This window comes from Polypterus senegalus, chromosome 13 (genome assembly GCF_016835505.1).
Source record: "Polypterus senegalus isolate Bchr_013 chromosome 13, ASM1683550v1, whole genome shotgun sequence".
In the NCBI taxonomy this organism is placed as follows: Eukaryota; Metazoa; Chordata; class Cladistia; order Polypteriformes; family Polypteridae; genus Polypterus; species Polypterus senegalus.
The window spans coordinates 50,962,138-50,979,046 of NC_053166.1; the positions used below are offsets into that span (position 1 = coordinate 50,962,138).

Genomic DNA, 16,909 nt, shown 5'->3' on the forward strand with positions numbered 1-16,909 from the left:
AGGATACAGGGGTAGAAAAATAGAACCAATAAACTGAAAAGGACTGGACTGATAAAGAATTTCTTTGTAATATTTATAAAAGTGATTAATGGGTATTTTGGTCTAAACACCAGGCAGGTTATACATTTATATTTCATTTATTGCTGTCTGTTGCAAAGCATTCCTCTGTGCTGCCTGGAGACACTGCACACAACTCTGTGGGGAGCTGCAGTAGTTAGTGGAGGAGGACTGAGTACTGTGTGAAATATAAGTATAAATACTTGGGACTAAATCAAACTTAAGAGGTGATGAATTAGAACATTAGGTGAAGGAGAAGCACAGTGAAATACAAGCTAAAGTTAGATTTATCAGAAAATGGAATGAACTTAACAAAACTGATAATGTCATTTCTCAATGCAGTCTCCACCCTTCTCAATGCACTTGCGCCACCTGCCTGGAAGTGCCTGGATTCCAGCAGAATAAAAAGTTTTGTCTTGTCCTTGCAAGCAATTTTGCATCGCTTTCCTCACGTTGTCACCTGTCTTGAATTGATGACCTCCCAGATCCCAGATGACCTTCCAGCATACTGGAATTGAATCCTAAACCCAGTCTTTGTCCATATAGACGAATGTTTGTCCATATTTTTTATACATTCTCCCTATATTTGTCTGGTTGTTCCTCTAGGCCCTCTGGTTTCGTCCTATACCCTTAAACATATACCTGTTATATTAACTGGCAAACTAGCTCTGTGAATGCTACTGGAAAAGGCTTTATGACGCGTTGACACTAAATTGTGCTAAGTAGGTCTGAGCAGATTTGGTGTTTTTATGTTTCATGATATCCACATAATTGTCACCTAAATTTGAAGTGCAAAAACATGATGTAACAATTCCGAATTCGAATTACTTCGATCATGTAAGCTATCCATGTGACACTCTAACATACAAGATACAATTAACACTGCTTAATGCATAAACTGACTCTGTGTTTTCTAACTAGAAGTATTCACCTTCAACAAACCAATGAAAAGTTTGACCTTCATTATATTTGGCCAATCCACAAGTCTGTTAACTCTGGTTCAGTTCTAGCATTCTTCAAACACATACAACTAAATCCAGTTTACCAGATTAAAAAAGAGTTATGGACATATAATCCTGCGCTAATGACTCCTTTCACAGTAACACTAACAAAGGAAACTGATAAACTCTGACCATCAGGCATGTTACATCACAAAAACTTGGCAAGATACTGAGATGTATTTAAATATGATGTAAAAACAATCAAATTAAATATGCTAAATGCTCACAGAAAAAAAAAGTAAATCATGCACTTTTACTGATGGCCTGTGCTCCTAAAACAGAAGCCAGGGAGCTTCACTATGCTTTACATAACAGGATGTTATTAAAAAGAGGAAGACAGCAAGGAGGCTCAGAGTGGTGTTACCTCCAGTAGCTCTGCTGTACTTGGCCGAGACTCAGGATTCTTGTCCAGGGACTTCTTAAGGAAAGCCTTGAATTCCTGTGACCTGAAATGTATAATTAGCCAGACAATAGAATACATATCCAGAAACAGAAAAATTAATAGATTTGAGATGTGATGAAAATGACAGATAAACTGACAGATATACAAGTTTGGCACATAAAAGCTAATTTCAAGAGCTAGCTAGGTTTTGCTTAACTATTCAATCCAGGCTGTGCAAATATTTAGGAACTCCATATGCAAAAGAAGACTGTTACTATTGGTATTTAAGAAATATTCCACCAAAAAATGATATATATATTTTTTTAAATATGTCAGATTTTTTTATGAACTGTTTAGATATTGCTTGCCAAGTGTCCAATGTTAGTCACCATAGCCTTCTGTTCAATTTTTTTTTATCTCCGTTCTGCATGAAAACATGAGATTAAAAATATTTCTCACTCATCGCTACAAAGTACACAGGGTAGGTAACATATTAATAAAAATAAAAATTGTGGAGTATTCCTTTAAAATCTTTTTTATACCCTACTAACAGTTTGTAATAACATTCTAATTTTTTATTCATTTTAAAACTGGAAAATTAATATTTTTTAAATGCTAGAGAAACAATAATTTTAAATTATACAAAAAAAAAAAAAAGATTACAGTGTCTTTCTATTGGCACTTCATATAAAGTTAGAAGCTTTGTTACATATTAAAATTAAAAAAAAACAACAACTCGAGCATGAACAAGTTAAGTGACTTTTCCAGGGTCACTCAGCAGTTCAGTGGCTAGTGAACTAGTGACCTTCTGACTTGCCTTTTATCTCCACCACAGCACAGCACCTGCATGCTATGCTAAACAAGATCTGGTAAGTTCACCCGTGTCTATTTCTGTATTAGGTTCCTGTTCTTAAGACTTTCACTATAAGAGGGACTAACATTCAATAGTTTCCCCTGTTTTACTGCTGACCCTCAGCATTCATTTGTATCAAGAATTAATATTTTTTATTCACTCTAATTTTACACATTGTTCAAAAACTCATTTAGAAGTAAGCCTCTTAAGTCGAGAATTATAAACTGAATTGCCTGGCCTCAAAATATTGTATAATCCCACCATTTACAGTATTTGACCATAGTCACAATGACACTACACCCTGGGAATGACCAACATACCATTTAGAAGGCTGCTCTAAAGTCGGAGGATCAGATTTGGCAATTTTTAACAAGACTCTCATGGGATTTAGCTCATGGTGTGGTGGTTCAATTTGAGCCATTTCAATAAGGGTGATTCCCAGTGACCAAATATCTGCCTTGTAATCGTATGGAGTATCCTTAGTAGTCTCACACATTACCACTTCAGGAGCCATCCTTAAAAACAAAAAGAATGAAGTGAGCATGTTTAAACCGAAGGCAAGTCTTAATGTACACTCCTAGTGAAGCTCCATGCAGTCTAAGCAACACTGGACTCATATTTAAAGTTTTGTATTATACAACTGTCTATTTTACTGCTCACAGTGAAAGGTCCTGTACAGTTATTAATTAAGGAAGACTACACACACCATTCAACTCACTGCTACAGGACTTGAGTTCAAAAAGCTATATAAAAAGTTATTAATATCTTCCCAGTCAACACAAATATTAAAGCAACAGACTAATGAAGCAAAAACTCAAGATTTTTCTTTGTTGTGACTGGAGAAAGCTTGTAGTCTTGCCTAATCAGTTAACATTTCTTCCAAGGTGCTGCTTAACATTTTTTGTTGTATACGTTTTAACAGGGAATGAATGCATACACATTACAAGGTTAATACAATGGCATTCCTGCCCTTCACTTCCACATACTGACCAGTAAGGTGTCCCAATGAAGGAATCTCTTCTCTGTAGGGTCTGATTGTTTTTTGCAGATACACCAAAGTCCGCTGTAGAGATAAATCACACAAGAAAGGGTTAACAACAAAAGGCATGTGAGGGGGTTTAGTGAAACTCAAGGAGTTTCTTTACTGTAGCCATACTAGAATCGTAATACTCAATACACCGAACCAAGGCCAATTTAAGTTATGTATTGGCAGGTGATTCTTCTAGAGCTTTTCTTATTTTCAGCATAAGCAGAGCATTCAGCCTGTCAGTCAGTATGTTAAACACAATAGTCAGACTCCAGGGGGAGAAAAATGGGTTGGAAACCTGTAAAAATGCAACACTGAGGACAAAGATATAACAATGCATAACTAACTGTGTTAGATTTCCTTTATATATAATTTTGTTTTGGATGAAGATTAGGGGCCTTTCATGCAGGAATCTAGGAAACTCCCAAGGGTTCACTAGCATTTTCACACAACTATAGATATTGTTGCCCCCTTCAAGGCTGTTTCCGGCCTTGTTCCAGATACTGCTGGGACAGGCACGCCCACAACCCCTTGTGAAAAAGTAAGCACACTACCTTCAGCAGTATGATTTTGCATTTCTGGGCATAACTAACAATCATGGCTTTAGTACATTCAGTTATGTTGGACTGACAAACATCAGCTGGATATGATCCAAAGTGGAGCATACGGATATTACTTATCTGGACTTTCAGAAAACATTTAAATACATGAAGAAGGAGTTCAGGGTGTGGTGTACAGATGGGTGCAAAATTGACACAGGAAGCAGAGGGTGGTGGTGCGAGGAACCTCATCAGAATTGGCTGATGTTAAGAGTGGTGTTCCACAGTGCAAGGGCCAATTTGTATCAGATGAAATTTAAGGTATGTTACATAAAGTATTATATGTAGGAAGTAAAAATGTTAGGTTTGAATACACAATGGGAGGTCTGAAAATCAAGAGTACACCTTGTGAGAAGGATTTAAGAGTCATAGTGGACTCTACGCTATCAGCTTCCATACAGTGTTCAGAAGCCATTAAGAAGGCTATCAGAATGTTAGGTTATATAGCGCCCTAATACTGTTTATGTAGAGTACAAATACAAATGGGTAGTGCTCAAGCTTTATAATGCACTGGTGAGGCCTCATCTGGAGTACTGTGTGCAGTTTTGGTCTCGGGGCTACAAAAAGGACATAGCAGCAATACAAAAAGTCCAGAGAAGAGTAACTAGGCTCATTCCAGGGCTACAGGAGTTGAATTTTCAGGAAAGATTAAAAGAACTGAACCTTCTCAGTTTAAGCAAAAGAAGGTTAAGAGGTGACATGATTGAAGTGTTTAAACGTATTAAGGGAATTGGTACATTGGATCGAGACTATTATTTTAAAATTAGTTCATCAAAAACATTGGATACATAGGGAAACTTATTAAGGGTAAATTTCACACAAACATTAAAATGTTTTTCTTTACACAGAGAAGCTCAGACACACAGAATATACTACCAAGTAGTGTGGTAGGCAGTAAGACTTTAGGGACTTTCAAAAGTTGACTTGATGTTACTTTAGAAGAATTAAGTGGATAGGAATAGAGAGCTTTGTTGGACTGAATGGACTGTTCTTGTCTAGATTATTCATCTGTTCCAATAAAAAAACCCTATGACCTATTTATCACCTGAATATATATTTACTTACTGAGAATATGGCCTGGTATATCCAAATATAAATTAAAATTCATTTTTCAAATGACTGTATCTCCTTAAGCTATGTCGTTATGGCTCAAAATATGAAAACCTGGGACCAACTGATTTCCCTGAACCCTTACATTAAACTGCGTGAATGATAAGGCCTTGGCCCCAGGTGAAAGGTTTTCTTAAGAAAGACTGATGACATCCACTTCCCTCACAAGAATATGTTACAAGTAAATTAAACATTTAGAGCACTGACTGTGGGCCCACCCCAAGACTTGATGAGAAAATGAAAAGATACTTTCTGAAAAATGATTTGCGGAAGTCACCCAACCTAAACAGAAACCCCACTACCCCACCACACCTAATTACTAAATGCAAAGTGTGAAAAAAAAAAAAAAAAAAAAGCAGAAGTGTGTTGGCGTTGCATTAACTTCTGGTTTTTCTTCATTAATTTGGCAACTCGTCATGGACTTTATTACATATCCTAAAGCAGGCTTCAGAAGTTGCCAGCCCAGTGTACTGCATACTCTCCTATCCAGTTTTTCTAGATTTTTTTTCACTGAGACCTGCCACTTAACAGAATTACAGTTATCAAAGTTTCACTTCTGGTGCTCTTCCTCTGTGATTTTTGCTTTAAGTTTTGTTATTAATCATTTCAATGCTTACACAATAGAAGTGGAATGTCACTGAATCTGGTGGTCTTTTTTGAGGAGGTGTTTGTATTTGAACAATGTTAAGTGATTGTGGCCATTGAAGGAGTGGCATCAAACAATATTTTCTGTGGAGGGTGAATTCTGCACTGTAAATTTTTAGACCTTACCTTAAATATTATTTCTTTTATGCAGTGATGGACCCGGCAAATAACTATCTGTGATGAATTAAATGCTTTGCACTGTCTGCTATGGCAATCATCTCAAATTTATTCACCAAATGGGATGAAACAGTCTATGAAAAATGTACGTGCTGCAGGTTCACAGCCACTCTTGCCCATCTCACTCCATTCATTAGCTGTGAAGGTGGTGAGCCCACATGAGATCTCTACATGGGATTTTTAGGCCAAGTCTAATTGGGGTACATAACTATGGAAGGAACTCCACTTATATTTAAAACCAATGTGACTGTTGTGTGTTAAATTAGTCTTCGCCTGGTTCCTCCCCTCTAATCATCACTGAAGCACACAAGTCCTCCACCATGGCAAAGTCATCACATCCTTCAGTTGTTTGTGAGTGCCAGAAGAAACTGAAGAGCACTACTGGGGATAAAATGGTCTTGTTGAGCTCAGCAGGCTGAAACCAAAAAGACCTGATAGAAAGTTGAGTGAAGGAGTTTCACAGTAGAAATCCCAAGTAATAACAAAGTTCTCACAGGGCACTGTGGTTAGCACAGTTGCCTTTAAATCTTATTCATTGCCTGTGAGAGGTTTACTTGCAATCATATGTAAATAATGGAGTCTAAACATGTCAATAATTTTGTTTGTACACTAAAAAGTTATCTATAACTATGGCTGGCACTGCTAAGTTACAATGTCTGAGTCCTAATTGTGTATGCTGACCCAGTCACCATCTGTGTAAAGTTTGCATATTCGTCCCATGTCCGCATGTTTGTTTTCTCTACACACTCAGTTTTCCTCCCACATTCCAAAGGCCTGGTGTTACTCATGGTGTGGCGATGTGTTGCATGCGGATTGACACACACAAGTAATAATTCCCCTGTACCTTGTACATCTGACAGTAATTAATGACCATCTACACCTACAGGTAGTGATTGGCACTGCTAATTTGACCTAGTATGAATGATCCAGTGTCCCACTCGGGGTTGACTGCATTACCTTCAAAATTACCAGGACAGGATCTGTCTCCCCGACACACTATAACTGCATTACGTGGTTTCAGAAAGTTACATAAAAATAATCAGGTTTAAATAATAATTACTTGTGTGTGTTTTATGAATGAAAACATACATGGGAACTGACCGATCAACTTTTTTTTTTTTTTTAAAAACGGAAGCCAAATGAAAGAGGAAGAGGCTATTAAGACACTCTCCTAGATAATCTCTAAACCAGCCATTTCATCACCTATGCTGTTATGAAAGACTAACGATTTTCCTTCAGTGTCATGCTTATTACAGTTAGGTGATGAGTGCAGAAAAAAGGAAAGCAATACAGGAAACAAACAGACAAAAGCCTTTGGCTTGTTCACTTCTTGTAGATGTATACAAGAGTTCAGGATGGGCACAATATAAATGTCTCAGAAAATGTTTCCACTGACATGCCCAATCTGAAGCAATATCCACTTAAACAATGAACAAACAATTCTTATTTCACACAGTGGCATATTTAGATTTTAATAATTAATAGTAGGCAGTGTAAAACACAAAGGCCTTTCTATGACTGCTTCAAACATAAAGAAACAACAAAAACTAAGTTAGGCCACCTGCTCTTTTTACCCAGGTCCTTATTGTTGCCTGGATGGGGAAGCTCAATAAAACAGCTAATTGTAAATGCCGTTCCATGTCTTGCGGTGTTGAAAGCTGAAAGCTTCTCAGCACCGCCAGCCCCTAAAGAAAGCAGCACAGAAGAGAATCACCAAAAAAGCCTCAGACATTCACAAGCTGCTGAGGCCGGTAAGGGTGGCACATTTCTTCCATTTTAATCCCTCTCTTGACCACCCACTCAGACTGACATTTCACAAGGCTGCTTGCTACAAAAATACAATGCAAGTATTTTAGTCAGAATTCCCAAACTAAGTAATAAGGAAGTTTTTGTTCTAATATTGAAAGAGTGCACATGAAAATAATAGGGAGCAAAAGGCAAAAGTAAAAAGCAAAAAGAAAATCTAACATCTTTATACATTAAATATAAATTTATGCACACTTTGATAAAATAAATTGTGTTAGAGATGTAAATATTTAAAAAAAAATTTAAAAAGTCCTGAAGCTTCAACTATTCTTGGCAATGTAAAGTCATCTGAGCCGAACACAACACCACAAACCTGCCGTTCACTGACTGAATATGCTTAGCACATTTTTGGGGTTTACAAGGAGCTGACCCTGGTGCCTTGCCAGTCTATCACAGGGCATACAAAGCAGTCCAGTTTACAGTCTTCAATTAACCTGGCCCACTCAGATGTGAGACGAAACTCTATGCAGTCATGGAGAGAAGAGTGCTTGAGCCAGGACTCAAGCCCAGAGCTTTAAGGAAGCACCACACTCACTCATATGCTCAGCCTCTGTGATAAAACTCTCAAACAACTTAATCCAGTTCTGGTTAACAGGAAGCTGGATCACACTGTCAGGCCAGTTCACACAAGCACCAACACTTCAAAACAGATGAAGTTACATCTGAAAATCAGCCTAAAGTGACTCTGGGACAATTCTGGAAAGTTAAGGTATACAAAAGGAAAACTCAGAGATGCGAGGAGAATGAGCTCCATACAGGCTGGGATCCAAACCTGGAACTCAGGAGATGTGAGACTGAAACTGCCCCACTTGCTGCCCCATATGCCTTATTCAACACAGTCTGCCTCTTCACTTCTTTAGACTTGTATCTCATATGATTAAAAATAATACTTACCCAGCTTAATATCACCCTCATAAGTCAGCAGAATATTGCCAGCCTTCAGATCCCGATGAATGATTTTCATGCTGTGAAGATAAGACAGGGCTTCCAACATCTGACGGCAAATAACCTGGATCTGTGGTTCTGTCAATGCCTTGTCCAGCTCTGGAAATGATGGCAGGAGGCAAGGAGAGAGAGAAAAAAAGAATTAACTGCAAAATAAAACCACAGGAAGAACCTTAATCAACAGCCCTCAAGAGAAACACAATCTGTTTTCTACAAGGGCTAGCTATAATGAACCCTCAATTCTTTGATGCAGTGGTTGCCAGCTCCGGTCCTGGAGAACCACCATGGCTGCAGATTTTCATTCTAACCATTTTTTTAACGAGTGACCTGTTTTTGCTGCTAATTAATTTCTTTTGAATTAATTTTATTTGACTTGCTCTTGAAGACTCAGACCCCTTAATTGCTTCTTTTTCCTTAATCAGCAGCCAAAAAATAATGAGATACAAAATGGGCCAAAACAACTGGTGTCCATTGTACAATATCTGAAAATAAAGAAAGGTGAAGGTTTCGGGAATGTAGATCTGCTCAGGTCCCCAAAATACTGCTCTTAGAAAGAGAAAAATCAACAATTTTGGATATGTCTGCTAATGCATCACAAGAGCAGCAACAAGCCATGGAGTTAAAGAATGGGTTTAATTAACGACAAGAATCACAGCTTACTTAAACAGCTGGTTGGAGTGAAATTGGTTGGAGTTTCAGGCCCTGACTTAGTTTGTCTTCTGTTGGCTCAATCACTTCACGTTTCGCTTCTGTTTGGGTGCCATTTAAGGAAAGAAATTAAGCAATTCAGAGGAACAATGAAGAAATTCAGGCAAGCAAATCTTAAAAAAGCAATTCAATTAAAATGAATTCACAAGAAGTTAATTAGCAAGACAAACAGGACACTCATTAAAAGAAGGGTTAGAATGAAAACCTGCAGCCACAGTGGTCCTCCAGGACCGGAGTTGGCAACCCCAGCTTTAATAGAAAGATGCAGCAGCTAAATAACTACAACAGAAGACATGATAGAACACGAGTGAAGGACATTCAATAAATAAGGTGGTTCACATCTAAGTAGTAAAAAAATAAAATAAAATAAAAATCAAACAGCTTTTCTACTGTTCAGTAGAGGATACTTTGTAATTCTAGTGATGTAAGGTGACAATCCAAATGACACACTTAGTTAATTTAACAGTGACTTTTAGTGTAACAAGGGACTGAACATTAAAGCACACACTTATCGTTTTTAATAGTTTACACCAAACAACCAACCAACCAAGATACTTGGATATTAAATTCTGTGTGATCATCCATTTTCAGTTCCTGATTAATCCAACTGTAGCGGTGCAAGACAGGAAGCTGCCCTAGAGTCTTCTCGGTTCATTACACAGTATGCTTGCACACATCCAAAGTTTTTGAAACAGGCCATATCCAAAATCTTTATCATGCCTTTAGATTCCAGACATAACAAAAACTGTTTTTCCCAAATTAAAAATTTCCAAATGCTCTACTTATGAACTAGTGGCATATTCATGAAGTACCAATGTTTCAAGCTGCTCCTGCATGTCTGATCTTGTCAATTACTAAGAACTACCTCATTCAATTCTATCCTTTTCAGTTTATAACTAACAATCATCTTCATATCTCCAAGTCCTAAAATTAGTTCATTTTAACCTCAGGTAAGAACACAACACATTTTGCTTTGTCATCTTTCATTCAATGAAAACAGACACAATTCACTGTGCCAAAGTATGAGATACTGACCACTTCCCATTATCTTCTTATGGTTGTATCAGGTGTTTCCAAGGCTGCCGATTTCATTCCACAGATTTACTATCTTGATGACTGGAAACACTGAGTCACCCACTGTGAGTCAATCTGCATGTGAGAAGTTGTGTCTGTCTGTCTATGAAGGCTGAATTACCATAAAGTGTGATTTCTTACCCATGACATGGAAAAAGGTGGTTACAGAAAATATGCATCTCTGAAACTACTTAATTCATTGGGTTGAATGTGGCATATCTTGCCAACATTGGGTACATCTGAATGGAAGTGTAATCCATCACAGTGGTCTTTTGCTGTCTCTTCTTCTGGCTGCTTCTACTAGGGGTTGCCACAGTGGATCATCTTCTTTCATATCTTTCTGTCCTCTGCATCTTGTTCTGTTACACCCATCACCTGCATGTCCTCTCTCACCACATCCATAAGCCTTCTCTTAGGCCTTCCTCTTTTCCTCTTCCCTGGCAGCTCAATCCTTAGCATCCTTTTCCCAATATATCCAGCATCTCTTGCATTGGGTATACAGTGATCCCTTGCTATATCGCGCTTCGACCTTCGCGGCTTCACTCCATCGCGGATTTTATATGTAAGCATATCTAAATATATATCACGGATTTTTCGCTGGTTCACGGATTTCTGTGGACAATGGGTCTTTTAATTTATGGTACGTGCTTCCTCAGTTTGTTTGCCCAGTTGATTTCATACAAGGGACACTATTGGTGGATGGCTAAGAAGCTATCCAATCAGAGCATGTATTACGTATTAAATAAAACTCCTCAATGATATATGATATGCTTCCTGCGCGTTGTTTCGCACACTTAAAAGCTCTGACAGCCCGTATTGATTTTTGATTGTTTGCTTTTCTCTGTCTCTCTCACACTCTCTGACATTCTCTGCTCCTGATGGAGGGGGTGTGAGCAGAGGGGCTTTTGCACAGAGGCTGTTTGCTTAGAAGATACGGACTCTCCTCTAAAAAATGCTGAAAGACTACCTTCACATTGAGCCCTTCATTGCGGCCGCTTTATCGTGGTGCTTTGCATACTTAAAAACACAACAGCCCTATTGATTTACATTTCTCTCTCTCTCTCTCTCTCTGACATTCTCTGCTCCTGACACACACTCCTTTAAAGAGGAAGATATGTTTGCATTCTTTTAACTGTGAGAAAGAACTGTCATCTCTGTCTTGTCATGGAGCACAGTTTAAACTTTTGACTAAAGGGTGTTATTTCATGTCTAGAGGGCTCTAATAATGTTAAAAAATGTATTTTTAAGGTCATAAGCAGGTTTTCTGTGCTCTAACTGCGAAAATATTAGATTTATAAATAAAGAATCTTACTTCATGGAAATTCATTTATCTGTCTGGAGCAGATTAACCGCGATAAATGAGGGTTTACTGTATAACTGCGGAGAATATTTATAAACAGTGTGGGAGAGTTTCTAAGGGCTTAAAATATATAAAAATAACCATACAAACACATGGTTTCTACTTTGCGGATTTTCACCTATCGCGGGGGGTTCTGGAACGCAACCCCTGCGATCGAGGAGGGATTACTGTAGTGCAGTTATATATTAACCAAATATACAAGTCTGTTGAACATGGGTGAACAAGTGGAATAAACCCTGTGCAGACGCAGGGTTAAGGCAAACTGCACAGGTGTTTAAAAAAACAAATGCTCCCCTCTCTCACATAACATTGGTTTGGCTCAACATTTCAGCAACAACTTGCCCCAACAGTGTGCAGTACAACACTACAGGTAAGATCTTAAATCTTGGGCATTGTTAGTATCCTTGGTTCAGCACACAGTAGAAACTTGATTTCCAAACAGTTAAAAGCATTTAGTTTTAAGATTACAATCAAAGAAACAGTATGACTTGTTAAAATTTGCTGATGTGAAAGATCCCACTTGCCAAAAAGTCAGGAAATGATCGTGTGCTCTGCTATTGACAGAAATGTACACAACAGTCATCAAGGACTTGTACCATTTGCATAAAATTTGCTACTTCATTCTTGCCTTCTCCTTTTTTCTTCTTTGTACTGATGAACAGGCATTAAATTGCTTATTATAAAAAGAAATCCTGTCCTGGAAAGCAAAAGCAAGGCTACGATACGTGATCTTCTCGGAAGACATTTAAAAGACCTGCAAGACGAAAGAGACTTGCCATGGTGCATCTCACGGTAACATAGAACAAGATTCTTGCAAGAAACGCCCTACTTACAAGCAATATCGACAAATAAGACCACGGGCAGAAAAAACAAATCAGTAGTGTAAAGGCAGTCACGCAGCACACACAGCTCCATGGCTCTCAGTGCATATAAAGTGTATAAGGTCAATACAGTAGGAATGAATAGGGCAGAAATGAAAGGTCGACGACTAAACGAAAAAGAAAAGCAAAGCACGGAGAAAAGAGACCCAAAAGTGGTGGAGATAAAAAAATGCTAAAAAGAACAATGACAAGTTTAATCTCAAAGAAAACACAATTCGGTCAGGTGTATATTTATGATGACGGAGAAACGAACAGAACGCGAGCAGCAGACACACAAAGTAGAAAAAAGGACAGCAGGTGTAAAGGCTTTAAAAAGATCGAAGGGGAGCGCGACAGCAGTAACCCCCCAACCACGCGGGAGCAGCATTGTACGTCCTGCAAGAAAGAATTTAACCAAACCCGGGGCCGTAAATAAAGGACAAGTATTGTTTTTAGAACTTCACGCGAGACCAGGCAGTGAGCCATTATTTAAAACAAGTCCACAGACATCTAACTCTAGCAGTTGTTGGATTGCATCAGACAAGACTCATGTGCTCCCAGCTCTTAAAACGACAAGAGACAAGCAAAACGTGCAGCTCGCCAGCAGCAGGAAGACAGCAGATGATGCGACAGCATATCCTTAGCGTGTGTCCAGCTGCCCCTCCCCTTCACAACACGAGTAGCGTTATACGTCTGGCAAGGAAGAGATGTAACCACGCCCGGGGCCGAAAATAAAGGACAAGTATTGTTTTTACAAAGGTTTTTAAAGTAAAAGTGAAAATAAAGCATATGCAACAATTCCCAAGAAAATAACAATCTCTTTAAATTGTATATTGCCTGCCTAAGGTAAAGTCATCCCAGATGTACGATCCGAGAAATCGTGGGAAAGAGTAGTCCTTTCATTGGATTAGCGCTATTTCAGATGTGGAATGGCCAAATGGGAGAGGCAGCTTGATGAATGAGGTCTCCAGGACTCTAAACAAATCCAAATCATATTATGTGATATCATCTAATGCTCCGTACTTCTAGAATTTTTTTTTTATACTGTACTGAGGATTTATTCTGTTCTGTGTATGTAAGGACCCCCTTCTTTTTGACACCCACTGCAAGCTCAACCTACCAGGAAAGAGGTCTCTCTTTGAACTGCCTTTCCCAAGGTTTCTTCCATTTTTTCCCTACAAGGGTTTTTTTTTGGGAGTTTTTTCTGGTCTTCTTAGAGGGTCAAGGCTGGGGGTCTGTCAGGACGCAGGGGCTGTTAAAGCCCATTGCGTCACTTCTTGTGTGATTTTAGGCTACACAAAAATAAATTGTATTGTATTGCATATCCGGTAAACCAAACACGGGGGTGGACGAGTGAAGCGAGCAGGGGGCAAAGCCCCCTAGTATTTACAAATAATTACAGGCAGGCAAACCTCCCCAATTCACACAGCAAATGAGATGCTTCACTAACAGCAAAATAACACTTGGTACAGTTACCAAGAAGCAGGTACACTGGATACACTTGGGGGCCAAAATAGGACTGGGTTAAATGCTGTTTTAAGGTGAACTAGTTTAGAACTAATGCCAGATTAGGTGTTATAATCAAACTTGCCATTAATACTGGGTCCCAGACCTAAACATGATGTGTATCACACACAGATGCTGCATGTTTTCTAATGCATTTTCTGAAGGTTAGACTTTGCAGTTTTGACATCTTCTTGGGCTCTGCTCTGCCTGAAACCCCACAGGGATCTAACATTTCCAGTGAGCTCCTCAGGTACTAATTGAGCACAGGCCCAGAGGAGTTTTCCTTCTTTTCAGAACAATGTTTACACAATATTTACTCCACTTCCAATTGTTGTTTTGCACAAGCTGTGGAAAATGCAAAATGTTAGACCTAAAGAGGCCATCCTTGGGGGGTCTAATGTGGGCTTCTGTTCTGAAAGCACACTTCTGTGAAATCCCAAATAAACAATTAACAAGTCTCATTTGCACAATTTCTTCTTTGGCGTTAAACTTTCCTAAGCAGCAAATGTTTAGTGGACCATGATGTGCAGCCATGAGGACAGCTTTATTATATGAAAAAACTGTGTGGAAGTAACAAAAAATATGTCACACAATATAGATTAATTTGGAAATTTTTTAGTGAAACCTATTTTTAATCTATCCATTTTCTGAACCCACTTACTCTATTAAAGTATCAAACGGAGATAATTCAACATGTGAACATGGCACTTCTTTTTATGATGCAAACAAATACTGTACTTTTCTTACTACTATTATATAGAATCATCGGATTGGCAGACCCAGCACTGTCTCAGCTGTGGAATGGCCAGTAGGGGGAGGCAGCTTGATGGCTGAGGTCTCCAGGACTCTAAACAAATCCAGGTGATATTAAGGGATATCATCTAGTGTTGAATTCTGCTCTGTACTTGTAATATTTCTATTGCATTATTATATTGTATTGAGGATTACTTGTATTCTGTTCTGTGTATTGTATTGTCCCCCCTTTTTTTTTTTTTGACACCCACTGTATGCCCAACCTACCTGGATAGGGGTCTCTCTTTAAACTGCCTTTCCCAATTTTTCTTCCACTTTTTCCCCTACAAGGGATTTTTTGGGAGTTTTTCCTTGTCTTCTTAGGGAGTCAAGGCTGGGGGGCTGTCAAAAGGCAGGGCCTGTTAAAGCCCATTGTGACACTCCCTGTGTGTTTTGGGCTATACAAAAATAAATTGTATAGTATTGTATTACCTGATTTTGTCATGCGGTTATAGGGGTGGGCAATATGCATATTAGGACTACTACAGTGAATGTCACCATTCGAATATAATTTGAATTTATTAGAAATTAGGTCTTATTTAAAGACAAAAGCTGACATTCAATTGTCAAAGAGCAGTCGTTTGTTTAATCCACACTAATTTTGGCATCACTGTGCAAAGCTACGGTTTATTACTGATCTGTTTTTGCACTTCACTTTCACAGTCCACCTTTCCATAATTTTGAATGGACAGGTTGTTATCTTTATTAGCAAAAATTATAACCAGACCCCTTCCTAATATAGTGTTTTTTTATCCCACCATTTTGCACTTTGATGTACAAAGTTTCCACCCCCAGTGTTTGTTTTTTTTAGCTTTGGCTGATACATTACCATAAATATAAAAAAAGTACATACAAACATACATGCAACGTACAGAATCCTTAACAGTAAGTTTGAAAATATTTAAATATTTACTTTTTTTTGATGTGAATATTCATACAGAGCTGCCAACCAATGGGTACTCACCTAAAAGTCCAATGTATGTAATGAAGCAACAAGAGATAAGAAAACATGGGTGTTTTGTAGGGTTTATGGGTACAAGATTACAGTCACTGTACCCATAAACTCAGCTCTCTTAGGAAGCACATTTATAGCTCTAAAAAAGTATTGACCTTGTTTAACATTCTAGAAATGTGAAAATATGCTGAAAGTTGCATGATGCGACTCCAGCTTTTTTTTAAGAAAATAACATTCCTTATGATCAAGTATAACTTATACAATGAAGAATATAACATTACATATATACAATAAAGTCAAACAGAACTCTACCCCCAGCCTGCGACTCCAGCTTTAGGTGCTACAAATATGAGAAGACAGACTGGCTGTCACTTTTATTCATCAAACAAGAGAGGGAGGAGGCAGAAAGCAAACATGTACTGTAGTTAAGATCTGACATTTATTTCTAAAAAAAAATTATTTTTACAAAATGAAGAACTGTATAATATTATAAAATAACCACCACAGCTTGGAAACCTAGCCTAGCCAAGACCTATACAATGCCATGCCGTCCTGTAGGCTGTTATCAGCTGTTTGTGCCTGGAATGGTACACTAGCATTAAAATACCAGCTAGACCAACTCCTTTCACCTCTCTTGTGCTTTACTTTTTTTTCCTCTACTTTGGGAGTACAGGCAAAGAGTGTAGCTCTACACAGCATTGTGTTAGCCTTAGAACAAAACATGCACTTAATAATCACAATATAAAAAAGTAACAACAGCATTATGGTCATACGAGTACATTTTATTTCTTATCTGAAACCAATTATGTCCATGACAGAAACTTCTGTGAACATACAGTGCAATGATGTCACAGGCCACAGAGCCAAAACCAGGGTTCTAATCCTTAAAGTTACTACTCATCATTTCTGGTGCGTTCATAATGGTGTTTGCTCAAAGCAGTCTCATCTGCAACAGTATGTGGACCAGTACAGCACCAAGAATGGATGTAACCTTCTTCACCACATAAAGTTCACTAATTGTTTCAGAGCAGACCTGCAAAGAATGGTGTGAT

At 38.3% G+C, this 16,909-nt stretch overlaps 1 protein-coding gene across 1 annotated transcript in view; it reads right to left on the reverse strand.

Moving 5' to 3' along the window:
- Positions 1-16,909, reverse strand: part of stk10 (serine/threonine kinase 10) — a 125,853-nt gene that overhangs the window by 28,433 nt on the left and 80,511 nt on the right. Inside the window, exons 4-7 of the mRNA XM_039776404.1 lie at positions 8,552-8,701; positions 3,284-3,356; positions 2,614-2,808; positions 1,423-1,504 (exon numbers count right to left, since the gene is read on the reverse strand). Of these exons, the coding sequence (XP_039632338.1) occupies positions 1,423-1,504; positions 2,614-2,808; positions 3,284-3,356; positions 8,552-8,701 (500 nt within the window). The remainder of the gene's footprint in view (positions 1-1,422; positions 1,505-2,613; positions 2,809-3,283; positions 3,357-8,551; positions 8,702-16,909) is intronic.